Source organism: Tachyglossus aculeatus, chromosome 10 (genome assembly GCF_015852505.1).
Source record: "Tachyglossus aculeatus isolate mTacAcu1 chromosome 10, mTacAcu1.pri, whole genome shotgun sequence".
In the NCBI taxonomy this organism is placed as follows: Eukaryota; Metazoa; Chordata; class Mammalia; order Monotremata; family Tachyglossidae; genus Tachyglossus; species Tachyglossus aculeatus.
In genome coordinates this window covers 59004668-59019785 of record NC_052075.1, presented here as the reverse complement: position 1 = coordinate 59019785, position 15118 = coordinate 59004668, and the positions used below count along the sequence as shown (strand labels likewise).

At 55.2% G+C, this 15118-nt stretch overlaps 1 protein-coding gene across 5 annotated transcripts in view; it reads right to left on the bottom strand.

Annotated features, from left to right (window-relative positions):
• Positions 1-13413, bottom strand: part of DGKA (diacylglycerol kinase alpha) — a 28154-nt gene extending 14741 nt beyond the window's left edge. Inside the window, exons 1-9 of one of the 5 annotated variants that reach the window (XM_038752285.1) lie at positions 13351-13413; positions 5403-5478; positions 4559-4635; positions 3442-3574; positions 2556-2636; positions 2298-2347; positions 2132-2206; positions 593-712; positions 140-257 (exon numbers count right to left, since the gene is read on the bottom strand). In XM_038752285.1, the coding sequence (XP_038608213.1) occupies positions 140-257; positions 593-712; positions 2132-2206; positions 2298-2347; positions 2556-2636; positions 3442-3574; positions 4559-4635; positions 5403-5472 (724 nt within the window). In that variant the 5' untranslated portion in view covers positions 5473-5478; positions 13351-13413. Of the gene's footprint in view, positions 1-139; positions 258-592; positions 713-2131; positions 2207-2297; positions 2348-2555; positions 2637-3441; positions 3575-4558; positions 4636-5402; positions 5479-5662; positions 5749-5928; positions 6026-9567; positions 9584-12942; positions 13048-13350 lie in introns of those variants that run through there. The other 4 variants (XM_038752284.1, XM_038752288.1, XM_038752287.1 and 1 more) reach the window with 4 other exon arrangements.
• Between the last annotated feature and the right edge of the window lie 1705 nt (positions 13414-15118).

Sequence of the window (15118 nt, the reverse complement as noted above, 5' to 3'; positions counted from 1 at the left end):
GTGGTGGCGCCCAGGTAGAGTTGCCAACTTGTACTTCCCAAGCGCTTAGTACAGTGCTCTGCACACAGTAAGTGCTCAATAAATACGACTGATTGATTGATTGATTGATTGATTAGAGCGCCACCGAGCGGTCACTTACAGACACAGCGCAGTCCCTGCTTCCGCAGGCCGAGCAGCATGGTCTCACACACGTTGCAGTACGCTGGACGGTTGAAGTGTTTCAGCCGCCACATGTGCTCCCCGTCGTCCTTCATGTTCTGGGGCACAGCGGGCACTCAGGGCCGGGCGCTGGATGCCCCCCATCCCTCCCTTTTAGGGGGACCCAGAAATGGCGGACGGGGTCAGAGGGGCAGAGGCCCAGGAGCAGGGGGGGCAGAGAGTCAGTGGGGCAGAAGACAGAGGCCAGACAGCTGGGGGTCAGAGGGCAGAGGTCAGGGGGCAGAGGCCGGAGTCTCTGGGGGGAAGAGGCTGGGGAGCAGGGACAGGAGGATGAAGAGGACCAACACTCAGGCGGGGAAGGAGCAGACCCAGGGCCTCCCAGGATGACTGAAACGTTCCCCGCTACTCACCACCTCTGTTCCCCACTACTCACCACCTCCAGCCCCAGCAGGACCAGCAGAGGCACCGTGGTGACGCCCCCGCGCAGCCACTCGGACAGTGAGACGGTGCCACTGCCATCATAATCAATCTCCTTCATCATCTCCTGCAGGATCTGGGGCACACGGAGGAGGAGGGCATCAGTGCCTGGGGGCGGGGGCGGTGCCCGAGGGGCAGGCCAGAGCCCTGGGGGAGTATTCAGTGGCATTTATTGAGTGCTTACGGTGTACAGAACACTATACTAAGTGCTTGGGAAAGTACAGCACAATCAAAAACGGTGACATTCCCTGCCCATAATGAGCCTACAGTAGAGGGCTAGTGCCTTGGGTGTGTGTAGCGGGGGAGACAGCAGGCTGGAAGAGTCAACATCCTGGGTGGATCAGAGTTCTGGGGAGGGGAGTGCCCTGAGGGGCCGGGGTGGGTGAGGGTCAACATCCTCAGGGATCATCATCATCATCATCAATCGTATTTATTGAGCACTTACTATGTGCAGAGCACTGTACTAAGCGCTTGGGAAGTACAAATTGGCAACATATAGAGATAGTCCGTACCCAACAGTGGGCTCACAGTCTAAAAGAGTGGGCTTACAGTCTCAGAGCCCTGGGGGAGGGCTGGTGCCCTGTGTGGGAGGGGGGTTAACACAATACAAGGGTCAACACCCTTGGGGCAGGGAGCAGTGCCCTGAAGGAAGGGGGAGTCAGGAAGCAGCATGTCCTAATGAATACAGCACAGTCCTGGGACCCAGAAGAACCTGGATTCTAATCCCGGGCTCCACCACTTCTCTGCTGTGTGACCTTGGGCAAGTCACTTCACTTCTCTGTGCCTCCATTACCTCATCTGTAAAACGGGGATTAAGACTGTGAGCTCCCCGTGGGACAACCTGATCACCTTGTGACCTCCCCAGCGCTTACAACAGTGCTTTGCAAATAGTAAGTGCTTAATAAATGCCATCATTATTTACTTGGATTTTATCCAATCTGATTACCTCCTACCTTCCCCAGCACTTAGTACAATCAATCAACTGCATTTAGTGCACAGTGCCTGGCACATAGTAAGCAATTAACAAATACCAAAAAAAAAAAAAAAAAGGCCAGGGTGGAGGCAGTGCACTGAGGGGGTCAGAGCTCTGGGGGGGTCATTATCCTTGGAGGTCCAGCAGTCAGAGGGGTCAGCATTTTGGGGGGTCAGAACTTCAGGGGGATCAGCATCTTGAGGGGGGTCAGAACTCAGGGAGGAGGGTCATTCATTCAATCGTATTTATTCATACGATTTAGTCAAGAATTCAGTCAAGGAGCTGGGGGGATCTGAGGAGAGAGTCAGGGAGCTGGAGGGTGCTGGCGGGGGTCAGAGATCTGGGGGATCTGAGCTCGGGGGGATCTGGGGAGAAGGTCAGGGATCTGGAGGATGCTGGGGGGGCAGAACTCTGGGGGGGCAAGCTCTAGGGGCTCAGGGAGAGGGTCGGGGAGCTGGAAGGCGTTGCGGTGTTGGGGGTGGGGAGGTCAGCCCTGGGCAGGGCTGCCGGGGGGCACCTCACCGGCCTCAGCTCAGTCACGTCCCACTCCAGATACTCTGCCACACGCATCATCTGCGTGATGATCCGGTCCACCTCCTGGGGAGAAGCAGAACCTGGGTTAACCCTGCCCGGCCCCTCCCTGGGTGCCCCCTGCAACCCCACCTCTGCTTCCCCATCCCCAACTTACAGAACCATCCAGAAGCCCGTTTCTGTCTGTGTCATACAGCTTGAAGGTGACTGCGGGGTGGGGGAGCAGGCTGTGAGGTTTGAGCTCCCCTTTCGCCCTCAGCCCCACTACCCCCGAGGCCAGGACCCCTACCCCCTCTCATCAGGAACCCTCCCCCATGGCCCCGCTTCCTCTTCCCCACACAGAGACCCTCCCCAGTGGTCCCACTGTCCTCCCCCCCCCGCAAAAGGACCCTCCCTCGTGGTCCCCCACACTCACACTCCAGCTTGTCCTCTGGCCGCCCCCCCTCCAGCAAAGAGAAGTAGCAGGACACATCATTGAGGCAAACTAGAGATGGCTCTGGGGGGCAGTGGAATGGGGGGGTATTAAATTGGGGGGATCGGATCGGGGGGGCACTGAAACGTCTCCTACTCCCTTCGGTGTCACCTTTGCTCTTGGATTTGCACCTTTTACTCATCCTTTCCTCAGCTCCACAGCACTTAGGTACATACCCAAAATTCATTTATTTCTACTAATATCTGCTTCCCCCTCTAGACTGTAAACTCGTGGGCAGGGAATGTGTCTACCAGCTCTGTTATACTGCACTCCCAGCGCGGCTTGGTGGAAAGAGCCCGGGCTCGGGAGTCAGAGATCGTGGGTTCTAATCCCGGCTCTGCCACTTATCAGCTGTGAGACTTTGGACAAGTCACTTGACTTCTCTGTGCCTCAGTTACCTCATCTGTAAAATGGGGATTAAGACTGTGAGCCCCACGTGGCACAGCCTGATGACCTTGTATCTACTCCAGCGCTTAGAACAGTGCTTGGCACATAGTAAGCACTTAACAAATACCATCATTATTAAGCACTTAATAAGCAGAGCACACAGTAAGGACTCAATAAACATGATCGATTAATTCATTGATTGAAACAAGGGGGACAATGAAACGGTGTGGAGGGGCCCCTGACTGGCAGGGGGGTAAGAGGGAGGTTATTGAGTCCTACCTTCTCTGTCCTGAACCTGCCACACTAGGCCTTGCCCTCTGACCCTACACCCTTGCCATCCTGTTCCACCCCTTCTTGTTCCAGTCCCACCTGCTCTGGTTCCAGCCTCCCCTTTCTCCCCAGCCCCCTGCCCACCGCCCACCGCCCCCGGCCAGGCTGGTACCTGGTTCTTGGCCTGCCTTTCCAGGCTCCAGGGTCTGGAAGGACTTGAACAAACGCTGGCACAACTCCTCAGGCACATCCGTTGCCTCCAGGTAGGCCTCCAGGAAGAGCCGGAAGCCCTCGTACCCTATAGACTGAGGGAGCAAGAGGGAGAGACCCTCGTACCCTTACAGACTGGTGGGAGCAGGGGAGGGACCCTCATATCCTACAGACTGTGGGAGCAAGAAGAAACCCTCATACCCTACAGACTGGGGGAGCAAGGGAGAGAGTACTTCGGGCCCTACAGACCGAGGGGAGCAAGGGGAGAGACCGGGGGGCAAGAGAGAGAATCTGTTTCTCCCCCACTGACCTCTTGCTCACCCCCTACTCCAGCCTTAAAGTCCCTCCCTCTTCAGATCCAACAGACCACCCCTCTGCCATCTTCAAAGCCTTATTAAAACCACATCTCCTTCAGGAAGCCTTCCCTGACTACCTTATTTCTCATCTCCCCTGGCATTCTCGCTCCCTTCTGCATTACCTCTGTATTTTGTGTCTGTAGCCCTTACGTACTTTGACATTCTCCCCACATCCCTAAAGTATATATCTTAATACTCTGCTGTCCCCTGCATCTCTATTTTATTTTAATGTCTATCTCCCCCACTAGACTGTAAACTCTTCAAAGGCAGGGATTATGTCTACTAACTCTACTATCTTCTCCCAAGTGCTCAGCACAGTGCTCTGCACACACTAAGTGCTCAATAAATATCACTGATTGATTAGGAGCAAAGGGGAAAAACTTGTACCCCATAGAAACCCCAGGACCTATAGACTGGGGGGCCCTCAATTCCTGTAGAATGGGGGAGCCCTCGTAAACTATAGCCTAGGAGCAAGAAAGAGTGGCCATCAAGAGAGACTTAAAAACAAAATAAAGAAAAAATACGGTAGAAAATAAAGCCTTCTCTTTCCTTCCTCCTTCCCATTGCTGGGACCTGGGTGGGGAGGGGAGTGGGACTCCGAGGGTGAGAGGTCACAGGGCTGGGGGGAGTCCTAGGGTGATTGGTCATAGGGCTGGCGGTGGGGGGGAGGTTGGGGGGGTCCCAGGCTGACAGGGTCAGGGTGCGGGGGTCCGGGTAGCTCACATCTCCCTGTAGATGCTGGACCAGGGCCCCGTCTCCGGAGAACAGCGCCAACACATCCTGGACTTTCTTGGAGGAGTCTAAAGGGGAAAACCGGTGCGGGGAGCTGAGGGAGGGGCCTCACCAGACCCACCTCCCACTCCCCAGGGGTCCAGCAGGGAAGGATTGAGCAGCACACACACACACACACACACACACACACACACACACACACACACAGAGCCATATACACACATGCACAACCATATGCACATGCACCTACACACACAAACACACACAGAGTCACAGATGCCCCTCACCATGCACATGCACATAAAGCCATGCACACACCCACCCACAAACCCCTCAGGATGTCTGTCTTCCCCACTAGGCTGTAAGCTCCTCCAGGGCAGGGACTGCGTCTAAAACTCCATCATACCGTTTCTTTCCAAGAGCTGAGTACAGTGCTCTGCATGCAGTAAGCACTCACCCATTCAGAGCTAAGCACACCCACACACTCACACGTATCTCAACCTGCACCCACAGCCTTGCACACATGTACAGGCACGCGAACACACACACTCACATCAACTGATACCCACAGCCCTGTACAAATGTCTAAACACCCATGCCCACGCCCACACGGGGAATGTGAGGAAAGGTTTGGACAGGAGCTGACAGCTCATATGGTCCCCCTCCCCTCCCTCCAATACACACACACACACACACACGTAACATAACCTGCAGGTCCCTAGGGCCCCTGGTTCATGGCCCTGTTTGGGGCTGGGGCAACCCAAGGCTAAGGGAGCCGGAGAGAGGTCTGGGGCGCGGGAGGGGGATGGCGGGGAGCGGGGGCTTCGGTACTCACAGTCGAGGTATTTCTGGAGGTGAGCAAACTCCTCTGGACTAAGGGTGGCCCAGTCCTTGGTCTCCGACATCCTGGGCTGGGGGGGGTGACAGGAGGAAGGTGAGGGGGCCGAGTGGGACAGCGTGGGTGAGTGACAGCAGCTGGGTGGTGGCAGGGGGGCGTTATCTCTCCTCCCACACACCCCGCCTTGTATCTCTCTGCCCTGGTTGGGGGTCTCTGCCCTGGCCCTCTCAGGGTCTGCCTCAGTAGTCTCTGTGCACCTGCTGGGGGTGGGGGTCTCTGCCTGCCTTTCACTGGGTCCCTGGGGTCTTGCCAGTCCTGCCCAAGCGCAGCCCGGTGGCTGCGGTGCTCTGCGGCGGCGGCCGTAGAGGAGGAGGAGAAGGAAGAGAAGGAGGAGGGAGGAGGAGGAGAAGGAGGAGGAGGAGGAGGAGAAGGAGAAGGAGGAGGAGAAGGAGGAGGAGCACCCCCGCCTCCAGGCCCCCACCCCCACCCCTGTTCTGCCCTGCACGTCAGAACCCGGCCTCACGTTTTCTGCAAGCCTGCGGAGGGGGAAAGGGGCCACTTTGTGCCAGATCCTTTCAATCCCACGGCTCTGGAAAAGGGGCACATTCGGGAGCCCTTCCCGCACCACCCCCTGCCTCAGTTTCTGCCAGAGCAGAGAGCCGGGGGGGGGCAGGCAGCAGCCCCTCTCCCTCTGACCCGATCCGGGGTTATTTTGGAGAGGAGGAGGAGGAAGAGGAGGCTGGACCAGGCCGGGGCAGGACTCCAGCTCCGGCCCCACACTTCCTCCTCGGGTCTGTGTGGCCTCTGAGACTAGGAGTGGTGTAAGAATGTTCTTCCTTGCAGCGGACAGCTGCCTCCTCTCCTGTCCTAGGCCCCTTCCGTGCCAGCCCCAGGCCTCCCTGCACCTCCTTTCTTGGGCCTTGTATTTCCGCCGGCCCCCCCGCCCCCCATTTTCCCAACTCCATCCAATTCCAGGTATCCCCAAGTGCCCAGCCCAAACCTGCTGTGTTCCTGGCTCCCCCCCCACTCCAGGCTAAAGGTCCCCCTAGTCCCCAGCTACCCCAGCATGCCCCCACTTCTCCCCCAGCTCTAAATTTTCCTGGTTCCCCCAGTCCCCACCAAGCCCGCATCTCCCGGTGGCCCTGGCTCCCCTAGCCCCTCCATACCTACAGTTCCTGATGTCCCCAGCCCCTCCATGCCCACGATAAAAATAACTGTGGTATTTGTTAAGCACTTACTACGTGCCGGGCACTGAATTAAGCTCCGGGGTGGAGAAGCAAATTGGGTTGGACACAATCCCTGTCCTTCATGGGGCTCATAGGCTCAACCCCCATTTTAAAGATGAGGTAACCGAGGCCCAGAGCAGTAAAGTGACTTGCCCACGGTCCCGCAGCAGACAGGTGGTAGAGCTGGATTAGAACCCATGACCTTCTGACTCTCAGGCCTGTGCTCTAGCCACTATGCCATGCACAACTCCTCCAGCTCCCTCCAGGCCCTCAGCTCCCCGGGTCCTTCCATGCCCCCAGTTCCCCCGGCTCCAGATCTCCCAGCCCGGGATTCAGTCTTCCCCCTCCTCAGAAATGGCTGTGTGAGTACAGAAGCCCCTTCCAGCGTGAGGGGGATGGGAGGGGGTGATTCTGGGAGAAGAGAGGAGTCCCCCCCACTCCCCAGAGGCACTGCAGCACTCCTGTTCCTGTCTGGCAGCTGGCTGCAGCCTGTCTTAATGAAGGGCGAGGCAAAGAGGCTAATGGGGTACTGGACGCCGCCGTAGTCATCACACTGTGGTGCCCGGCAGAGCCAAGCCGAGGAGGAAGCCAGGGTGCTGACGTCCCAACAGGTGCCAGCAGGGATGGGGCAAGGGGAGAGGATGGGTGGACCAGCTCCCCATTTCCCCAGATACTCCAGGCTGTGCCCCCCGCCCCACTCCCGGCAGCCCCCAAGCCAGGGGCAGGTCCCCCTGTCCTGGCCCCAGAGAGGGAGTGGCCTTGGGACTCTGGCATTTAAAAATGAGGATTCAGCACCAGGGTGGAAGGGAGGAGGCGGGGTGGGGCAGGAACAAGCAGGAAGCTGGAGTTTGGGAGTGGGAACCGAGAGCTCCAGTGCCTGGGTCCTGGGCCCTGGAAGGGCTGAGGGGAAGGGAAGCAGCGTGGCTCGGTGGAAAAGAGCATGGGCTCTGGAGTCAGAGGTCATGGGTTCGAATCCCACCTCCGCCACATGTCTGCTGTGTGATCTTGGGCAAGTCACTTAACTTCTCTGGGCCTCAGTTACCTCACCTGTAAAATGGGGATGAAGACTGTGAGCCCCACGTGGGACAACCTCATCAGCCTGTATCCTCCCCAGCGCTTAGAACAGTGCTTTGCACATAGTAAGCGCTTAACAAATGCCAGTTATTATTATTATTATGGGAAGCAGCGTGGCTCGGTGGAAAGAGCACGGGCTTTGGAATCGGAGGTCATGGGTTCAAATCCTGACTTTGCCAATTGTCAGCTGTGTGACCTTGGGCAAGTCACTTAACTTCTCTGGGCCTCAGTTACCTTTTCATTCAATTGTATTTATTGAGCGCTTACTGTGTGCAGAGCACTGTACTAAGCACTTGGGAAGTCCAAGTTGGCAACATACAGAGACGGTCACTACCCAACAGCGGGCTCACAGTCTAGAAGGGGGAGACAGAGAACAAAACAAAACATATTAACAAAATAAAATAAATAGTACCTCACCTGTAAAATGGGGATTAAGATTGTGAGCCCCACGTGGGACAACCTGATCACTTTGTAACCTCCCCAGTGCTTAGAACAGTGCTTTGCACATAGTAAGCGCTTAATAAATGCTGTTATTATTATTCATTCATTCATATTTATTGAGCGCTTTCTGTGTGCAGAGCACTGTACTAAGCGCTTGGGAAGTACAAGTCAGCAACATATAGAGACGGTCCCTACCCAACAATGGGCTCACAGTCTAGAAGCCGGAGACAGACAACAAAACAAAACATGTAGACAGGTGTCAAAATCGTCAGAACAAATAGAATTAAAGCTATATGCACAACATTAACAAAATAAATAGAATAGTAAATATGTACAAGTAAAATAAATAGAGTAATAGATCTGTACAAATATACACAAGTGCTGTCGGGAGGGGAAGGAGGTAGGATGGGGGGGATGGGGAGGAGAGAAAAAAGGGGGCTCAGTGTGGGAAGGCCTCCTGGAGGAGGTGAGCTCTCAGTTGGGCTTTGAAGGGAAGAAGAGAGCTAGCTTGGTGGATGCGTGGAGGGAGGGCATTCCAGGCCAGGGGAAGGATGTGGGTCGGGGGCCGACGGTGGGACAGGCGAGAACGAGGTACAGTGAGGTTAGCGGCGGCAGAGGAGCGGAGGGTGCGGACTGGGCTGGAGAAGGAGAGAAGGGAGGTGAGATAGGAGGGGGCGAGGTGATGGATGGACAGCCTTGAAGCCCAGGGTGAGGAGTTTTTGCTTGATTCGTAGGTTAACAGCAGAGGTAGGACCAGAGGGCCAGGACGGCTGGGATCCCTGAGGCCTCCCTATAGGCTCTGTCAATTAATCAATCAATCAATTGTATTTATTGAGCGCTTACTGTGTGCACAGCACTGTACTAAGCGCTTGGGAAGTACAAGTTGACAACATATAGAGACAGTCCCTACCCAACAGTGGGCTCACTGTCCTGCCAGAGCCTTGGTTTTCCCAGCCAGGAACCATCTGAGGGTGGAGGAGGAGCCCCCATCAATCAATCTCACAATCAATCAATCGTATTTATTGAGCGCTTACTGTGTGCACAGCACTGTACTAAGCGCTTGGGAAGTACAAGTCTTACTCCCCCAGGCCCCAGCAGTCTGAGCTGGGGTTGGGGCACAACTAAGGTGGGGCTGGCAGCAGCGGAACTTCATGACTCATGACAGTGCTCTGCACATAGTAAGCGCTCAATAAATACAATTGATTGATTGATGACTCACCTTCTCCCACCCCCTCCCATCCCTGCGGGGCCAGGTTTGGGGAAGAGGCTCCCGCCCACGGCCCCTCCCGCCCCCCCCCCCCCCCCCAATAGCAGAAGCTGACGTGGGGGGCCGGGGGGGGGGGGGGGGGGGGTCTGCATTCTACCTGCCAAGAGCCTCACCCCACATGGACAGGTATTTGGGTTGAGGCCTGACAACTCACCTCAGCCACAGGAGATGGGGAGTGTGTTGGAGGCGGTGGAAAGGGGACCGGACCCTTTAATAATAATAATAATAATAATCGCATTTGTTAAGCGCTTACTGTGTGCAGAGCACTGTCCTAAGCACTGCGGGGGGATACAAGGTGATCAAGTTGTCCCACGTGGGGCTCACAGTCTTAATCCCCATTTTACAGATGAGGTCACTGAGGCTCAGCGAAGTTAAGTGACTTGCCCAAGGTCACACAGCAGACACGTGGTGGAGTCGGAATTCGAACCCATGACCTCTGAAGGGATGGCTTAATGGAAACGGCACAGACTTGGGAGCCAGCGGCTTGGGTTCTACTCCCAACTCCGCCACTTGACTGCTGTGTGACCTTGGGCAAGCCACTTCCCTTCTCTGGGCCTCAGTGACCTCATCTGGAAAATGGGGATTGAGACTGTGAGCCCCACGTGGAACCACCCTTTGACCTTGTAACTACCCCGGCGCTTAGAATAGTGCTTGGCACGTAGTAAGAGCTTAACAAATACCATCATCATTATTACTACTATTATTTTGCAGGGCAGATGTTCTTGCTCATGAGCTTTGCCCTCCGAATCTGGCTGTTAAAAGGCGGGGGTCAATATAGAGCGGATTGGGGGGTGTGGATGAGGACGTCGCAAACGGGGACTTTGGCCTTAGGCCCGGGGGCGGGTGGGGACAGCCCCTGTTAGCCTAGGCATGTCACCCCCGCCCCCCCGTCCCAGGACCAGGGTCAGGGGGTGGCCGGGAGAAGAGACCCTCCCTCCATCCCCTGGCCGGCCTCGCCCCTGCCCATGCCCAGGCTTCGGTCTGGCGCCCTGCCCGCTGCCCCCTGCCCCTTAGCTCCTGTCCCTGGGGATAATAATTATAATAATGATGGCATTTGTTAAGCTCTTACTACGTGCGAAGCACCGTTCTAAGCGCTGGAGAAGATATAAGGTGATCAGGTTGTCCCACGTGGGGCTCACAGTCCTCATCCCCATTTTACAGATGAGGGAACGGAGGCCCAGAGAAGTTAGGTGACTTGCCCAAAGTCACACAGCTGACAATGGGCAGAGCCGGGATTTGAACCCATGACCTCTGACTCCAAAACCCGTGCTCTTTCCAGTGGGCCACGCTGCTTCTCCATGCCGTGGCCCCAAGCACTCAATACATACGATTGAATCAATGGCTCGGCTGCAGACCCTCCTTCTCTGCATTCATTCATTCATATGTATTTAGAGCTTCCTGAGTGCAGCGCACTGTACTAAGCGCTCTTTCCCTCCCCTCTCCAGCCAGCATTTTATAGTAATAATAATGATGATGATGGTATTTGTTAAGCACCTACTATGTGCCTAGCACTGTTCTATGCGCTAGGGTAGATACAAGGTAATCAGGTTGTCCCTCGTGGGGCTCACGGTCTCAATTCCCATTTTATAGATGAGGGAACTGAGGCCCAGAGGAGTGAAGTGACTTGCCCAAAGTCACACAGCAGACAAGTGGCGGAGCTGGGATTAGAACCCACGGCCTCTGGCTCCCAAGCCCGTGCTCTTGCCACTAAGCTAGGCGTTATAATAATGATGGTATTACTATACGCTTACTATGTGCCAAGCAACTGTTGTTATCCTCATCGTGCCCCGCCCCAGCCCCCCAAAGCCCCCCAAAACCGGGGTGCCATCCACCATGACCTCCAACCTACCCCTCCTTCGACCTGCATCATTCATTAGAATAATCAGTAATAATAATAATGGTATTTGTTAAGTGCTTACTACATGCCAAGGACTGTTCTGGATCCTTCATGAGAATAATAATAATTATTATTATTATTATGTTGTTTGTTAAGTGCTTACTATGTGCACTATTCTAAGCGCTGGGGTAGATGCAAGGTCATCAGGTTGTCCCACATGGGGTTCACCGTCTCAATCCCCACTTTACAGCTGAAGGAACTGAGGCACAGAAAAGTGGCTTACCCAAGGTCACACAGCAGACAAGTGGCAGAGCCGGGATTAGAACCCATGGCCTCTAACACCCAAGCCCGGGATCTTGCCACTAAACCAAGCTTTATCTTCATTGTGCCCTGCCCCAAGCCCCCAACAGCCTCTAAAGCCCCCCAAACCGGGTCCCATCTACCATGCCTTCCCTCCTGCCCCTCCTCCGACCTGCGTCATTTATGAGAATAATAATAATAATAATAATAATAATAATGACATTTGTTCAGCGCTATGTGCCAAGCACTGTTCTGGATCCTTCATGAGAATAATAATAATAGTTATGGTGTTTGTTCAGCTCTATATGCCAAGCACTGTTCTGGATCATTCATGAGAAGAATAATCATAATGATGGCATTTGTTAGCGCTTACTATGTGCCAAGCACTGTTCTAAGCGCTGAGGTGGATCCAATGTAATCAGGTTGTCCGTACGGCTCTCACGTCATCATCATCATCATCAATCGTATTTATTGAGCGCTATGTGCAGAGCACTGTACTAAGCGCTTGGGAAGTACAAATTGGCAACATATAAAACTGTGAGCCTCCCGTGGGACAACCCTTCTATCAATCGTATTTATTGAGCGCTTACTGTGTGCAGAGCACTCTACTAAGCGCTTGGGAAGTGCAAGTTGGCAACATATAGAGACAGTCCCTACCCAACAGTGGGCTCACAGTCTAAAAGGGGGAGACAGAGAACAAAACCAAACATACTAACAAAATAAAATAAATAGAATAGATATGTACAAGTAAAATAAATAGAGTAATAAATATGTACAAACATATATACATATATACAGGTGCTGTGGGGAAGGGAAAGAGGTAAGATGGGGGGATGGAGAGGGGGACGAGGGGGAGAGGAAGGAAGGAGCTCAGTCTGGGAAGGCCTCCTGGAGGAGGTGAGCTCTTAAACCCCCTTTTACAGATGAGGTAACTGAGGCTCAGAGAAGTGAAGTGGGTTGCCCAAGGTCATCCAGCTGATCCCCTTGTATCCCCAGCGCTTGCATATAGTAAGCGCTTAACAAATCATCCTCCAGGCGACAAGTGGCGGAGCCGGGATTAGAACCCATGACTTCTGCCTCCCAAACCCGGGCTCTTGCCCCTAAGCCACGCTGCTTCTCAAGGGTTAGGGGGTGGGGGCGACACGGATGCTCTGAACCTCAGATCCAGGGACTGCCCCCCACTCCGGGACCCCCGGAATCTCCCCCGGGGACACCCACCAATCCCTTCTGGTCCCCTAGAGACCCCATCCCGGGGCCTTCAGCCTCCTAGTGACCCGCATGGCCATCCCCCTTCTGGGCCCCCAATCCTTAAACCCAATGCCCCCCTTCCCCTCCCCCCCCACTCCCCATCTCCCGAGCCCCCTCCCCCCCGACGCCCCCAGGCCTGCTGACCTCGAGAGGCCCCCCGGGGAGGCGGGCAGGACCGGTCGGGTGAGAAATGGCCAAGCGAGGCCCCCGGCAACGGGGCCCTGGGCAAGTTGGCAGTGGCTTGTGGACTGACAAGCCGGGAGGGCCCCGGGGGGCCCCCGCCCCCGCCCCCGCCCCCGCCCCGCCTCTAACCGTTGGGCCCCCCGGCCCGCCCGGAATCTCCCTCCTTTCAGCTACCCGAACCGCGGGGGAGGAGGGTGCCAGGGGGCGGGACGGTTTGGGCACCCCTCTCCCCCCAAACTGGGGCAGCATGGCAGGGGGACGTCCAGGGGACCCCCGGATCTCCCCAGCTTGGGCCCCAGGGCGGGCTTTCGGGGCAGGGGGCTGCCAACCCTCTCCCCCCGCCCCACCCCCTCACCCCCCTTTAAGCACCTAGTAACAAAAGAGGCTGGCGAGGGTGGCTATCTTCACCGGAATCTGGATGAGTTCAGAGCATTGTGTCTCCGCAATTGTTTGCCGGGAGTGTGGGCAAGCGTGTGTGTGTCTGGGTGGGGGGGTGGGGGCGGGGATGACTTCCTTTTCCTGCCTCCCATCCCCTCAGGCATAGTCAGGCCCGATTTTTTTAGCCTTTAATAATAACAATGATGGTATTTGTTAAGCGCTTACTAATCTGCCAAGCACTGTTCTAAGCGCTGGGGTAGGTACAAGGTAATCAGGTTGTCCTAGGTGGGGCTCACAGTCTTCACCCCCATTTTACAGATGAGATAACTGAGGCACAGAGAAGTGAAGTGGGTTGCCCAAGGCCACCCAGCTGACAAGTGGGCAGAGCTGGGATTAGAACCCACGTCCTCTGACTCCCAAGCCTGTGCTCTTTCCACTAAGCCACGCTGCTTCTCTTTAGAGGGCCTGAAGCGTCCCGTGCTTGACCTGCCCCCAGACCCTAGTCAGTAACCCACAAGGTTGCCACACTGGCCATAGCCCTGGGGTGACATTCCCCCACCCCACCCCCCTGTCATCCCTTCCTCCCTAAACCCACCGGGTTTCTCACATCTGCAGCTCAGCCCCTCTTTGGGGGACCGGACAGGGAGGAGGTCTCTGAGCCTGAGTCTCTCTGGGGGGGGTTGGGTCTCTCTACAGCCAGGACCCCTAATAATGTCTTGTCTTATGCTGTCGAGTCCAACCCATAATTGTAGTATTTGCTAAATCAATCAATCAGTTGTATTTATTGAGCACTTACTGTGTGCAGAGCACTGTACTAAGCGCTTGGGAAGTACAAGTTGGCAACATAGAGAGACGGTCCCTACCCAACAGTGGGCTCACACTAGTTAAGGGCCAAGCACTGTACTAAGCACAATACAGTCAGAAGAAGCAGTGTGGTTCAGTGGATAGAACACGGGGCCTGGGACTCAGGAGCTCTGCCACTTGTCCGCTGTGTGACCTCGGGCAAGTCACTTCACTTCTCTGGGCTTCAATCAATCAATCAATCAATCGTATTTATTGAGCGCTTACTATGTGCAGAGCACTGTACTAAGCGCTTGGGAAGTACAAATTGGCATCACATAGAGACAGTCCCTACCCAACAGTGGGCTCACAGTCTAAAAGGGGGAGACAGAGAACAGAACCAAACATACCAACAAAATAAACTAAGTAGGATAGAAATGTACAAGTAAAATAAATAAATAAATAAATAAATAGAGTAATAAATATGTACAACCATATATACATATATACAGGTGCTGTGGGGAAGGGAAGGAGGTAAGATGGGGGGATGGAGAGGGGGGCGAGGGGGAGAGGAAGGAAGGGGCTCAGTCTGGGAAGGCCTCCTGGAGGAGGTGAGCTCTCAGCAGGGCCTTGAAGGGAGGAAGAGAGCTAGCTTGGCGGATGGGCAGAGGGAGGGCATTCCAGGCCCGGGGGATGACGTGGGCCGGGGGTCGATGACGGGACAGGCGAGAGCGAGGTACAGTGAGGAGATTAGTGGTGGAGGAGCGGAGGGTGCAGGCTGGGCAGTAGAAGGAGAGAAGGGAGGTGAGGTAGGAGGGGGCGAGGTGATGGAGAGCCTTGAAGCCCAGGGTGAGGAGTTTCTGCCTGATGCGCAGATTGATCGGTAGCCATTGGAGGTTTTTGAGGAGGGGAGTAATATGTCCAGAGCGTTTCTGGACAAAGATAATCTGGGCAGCAGCATGAAGTATGGATTGAAGTG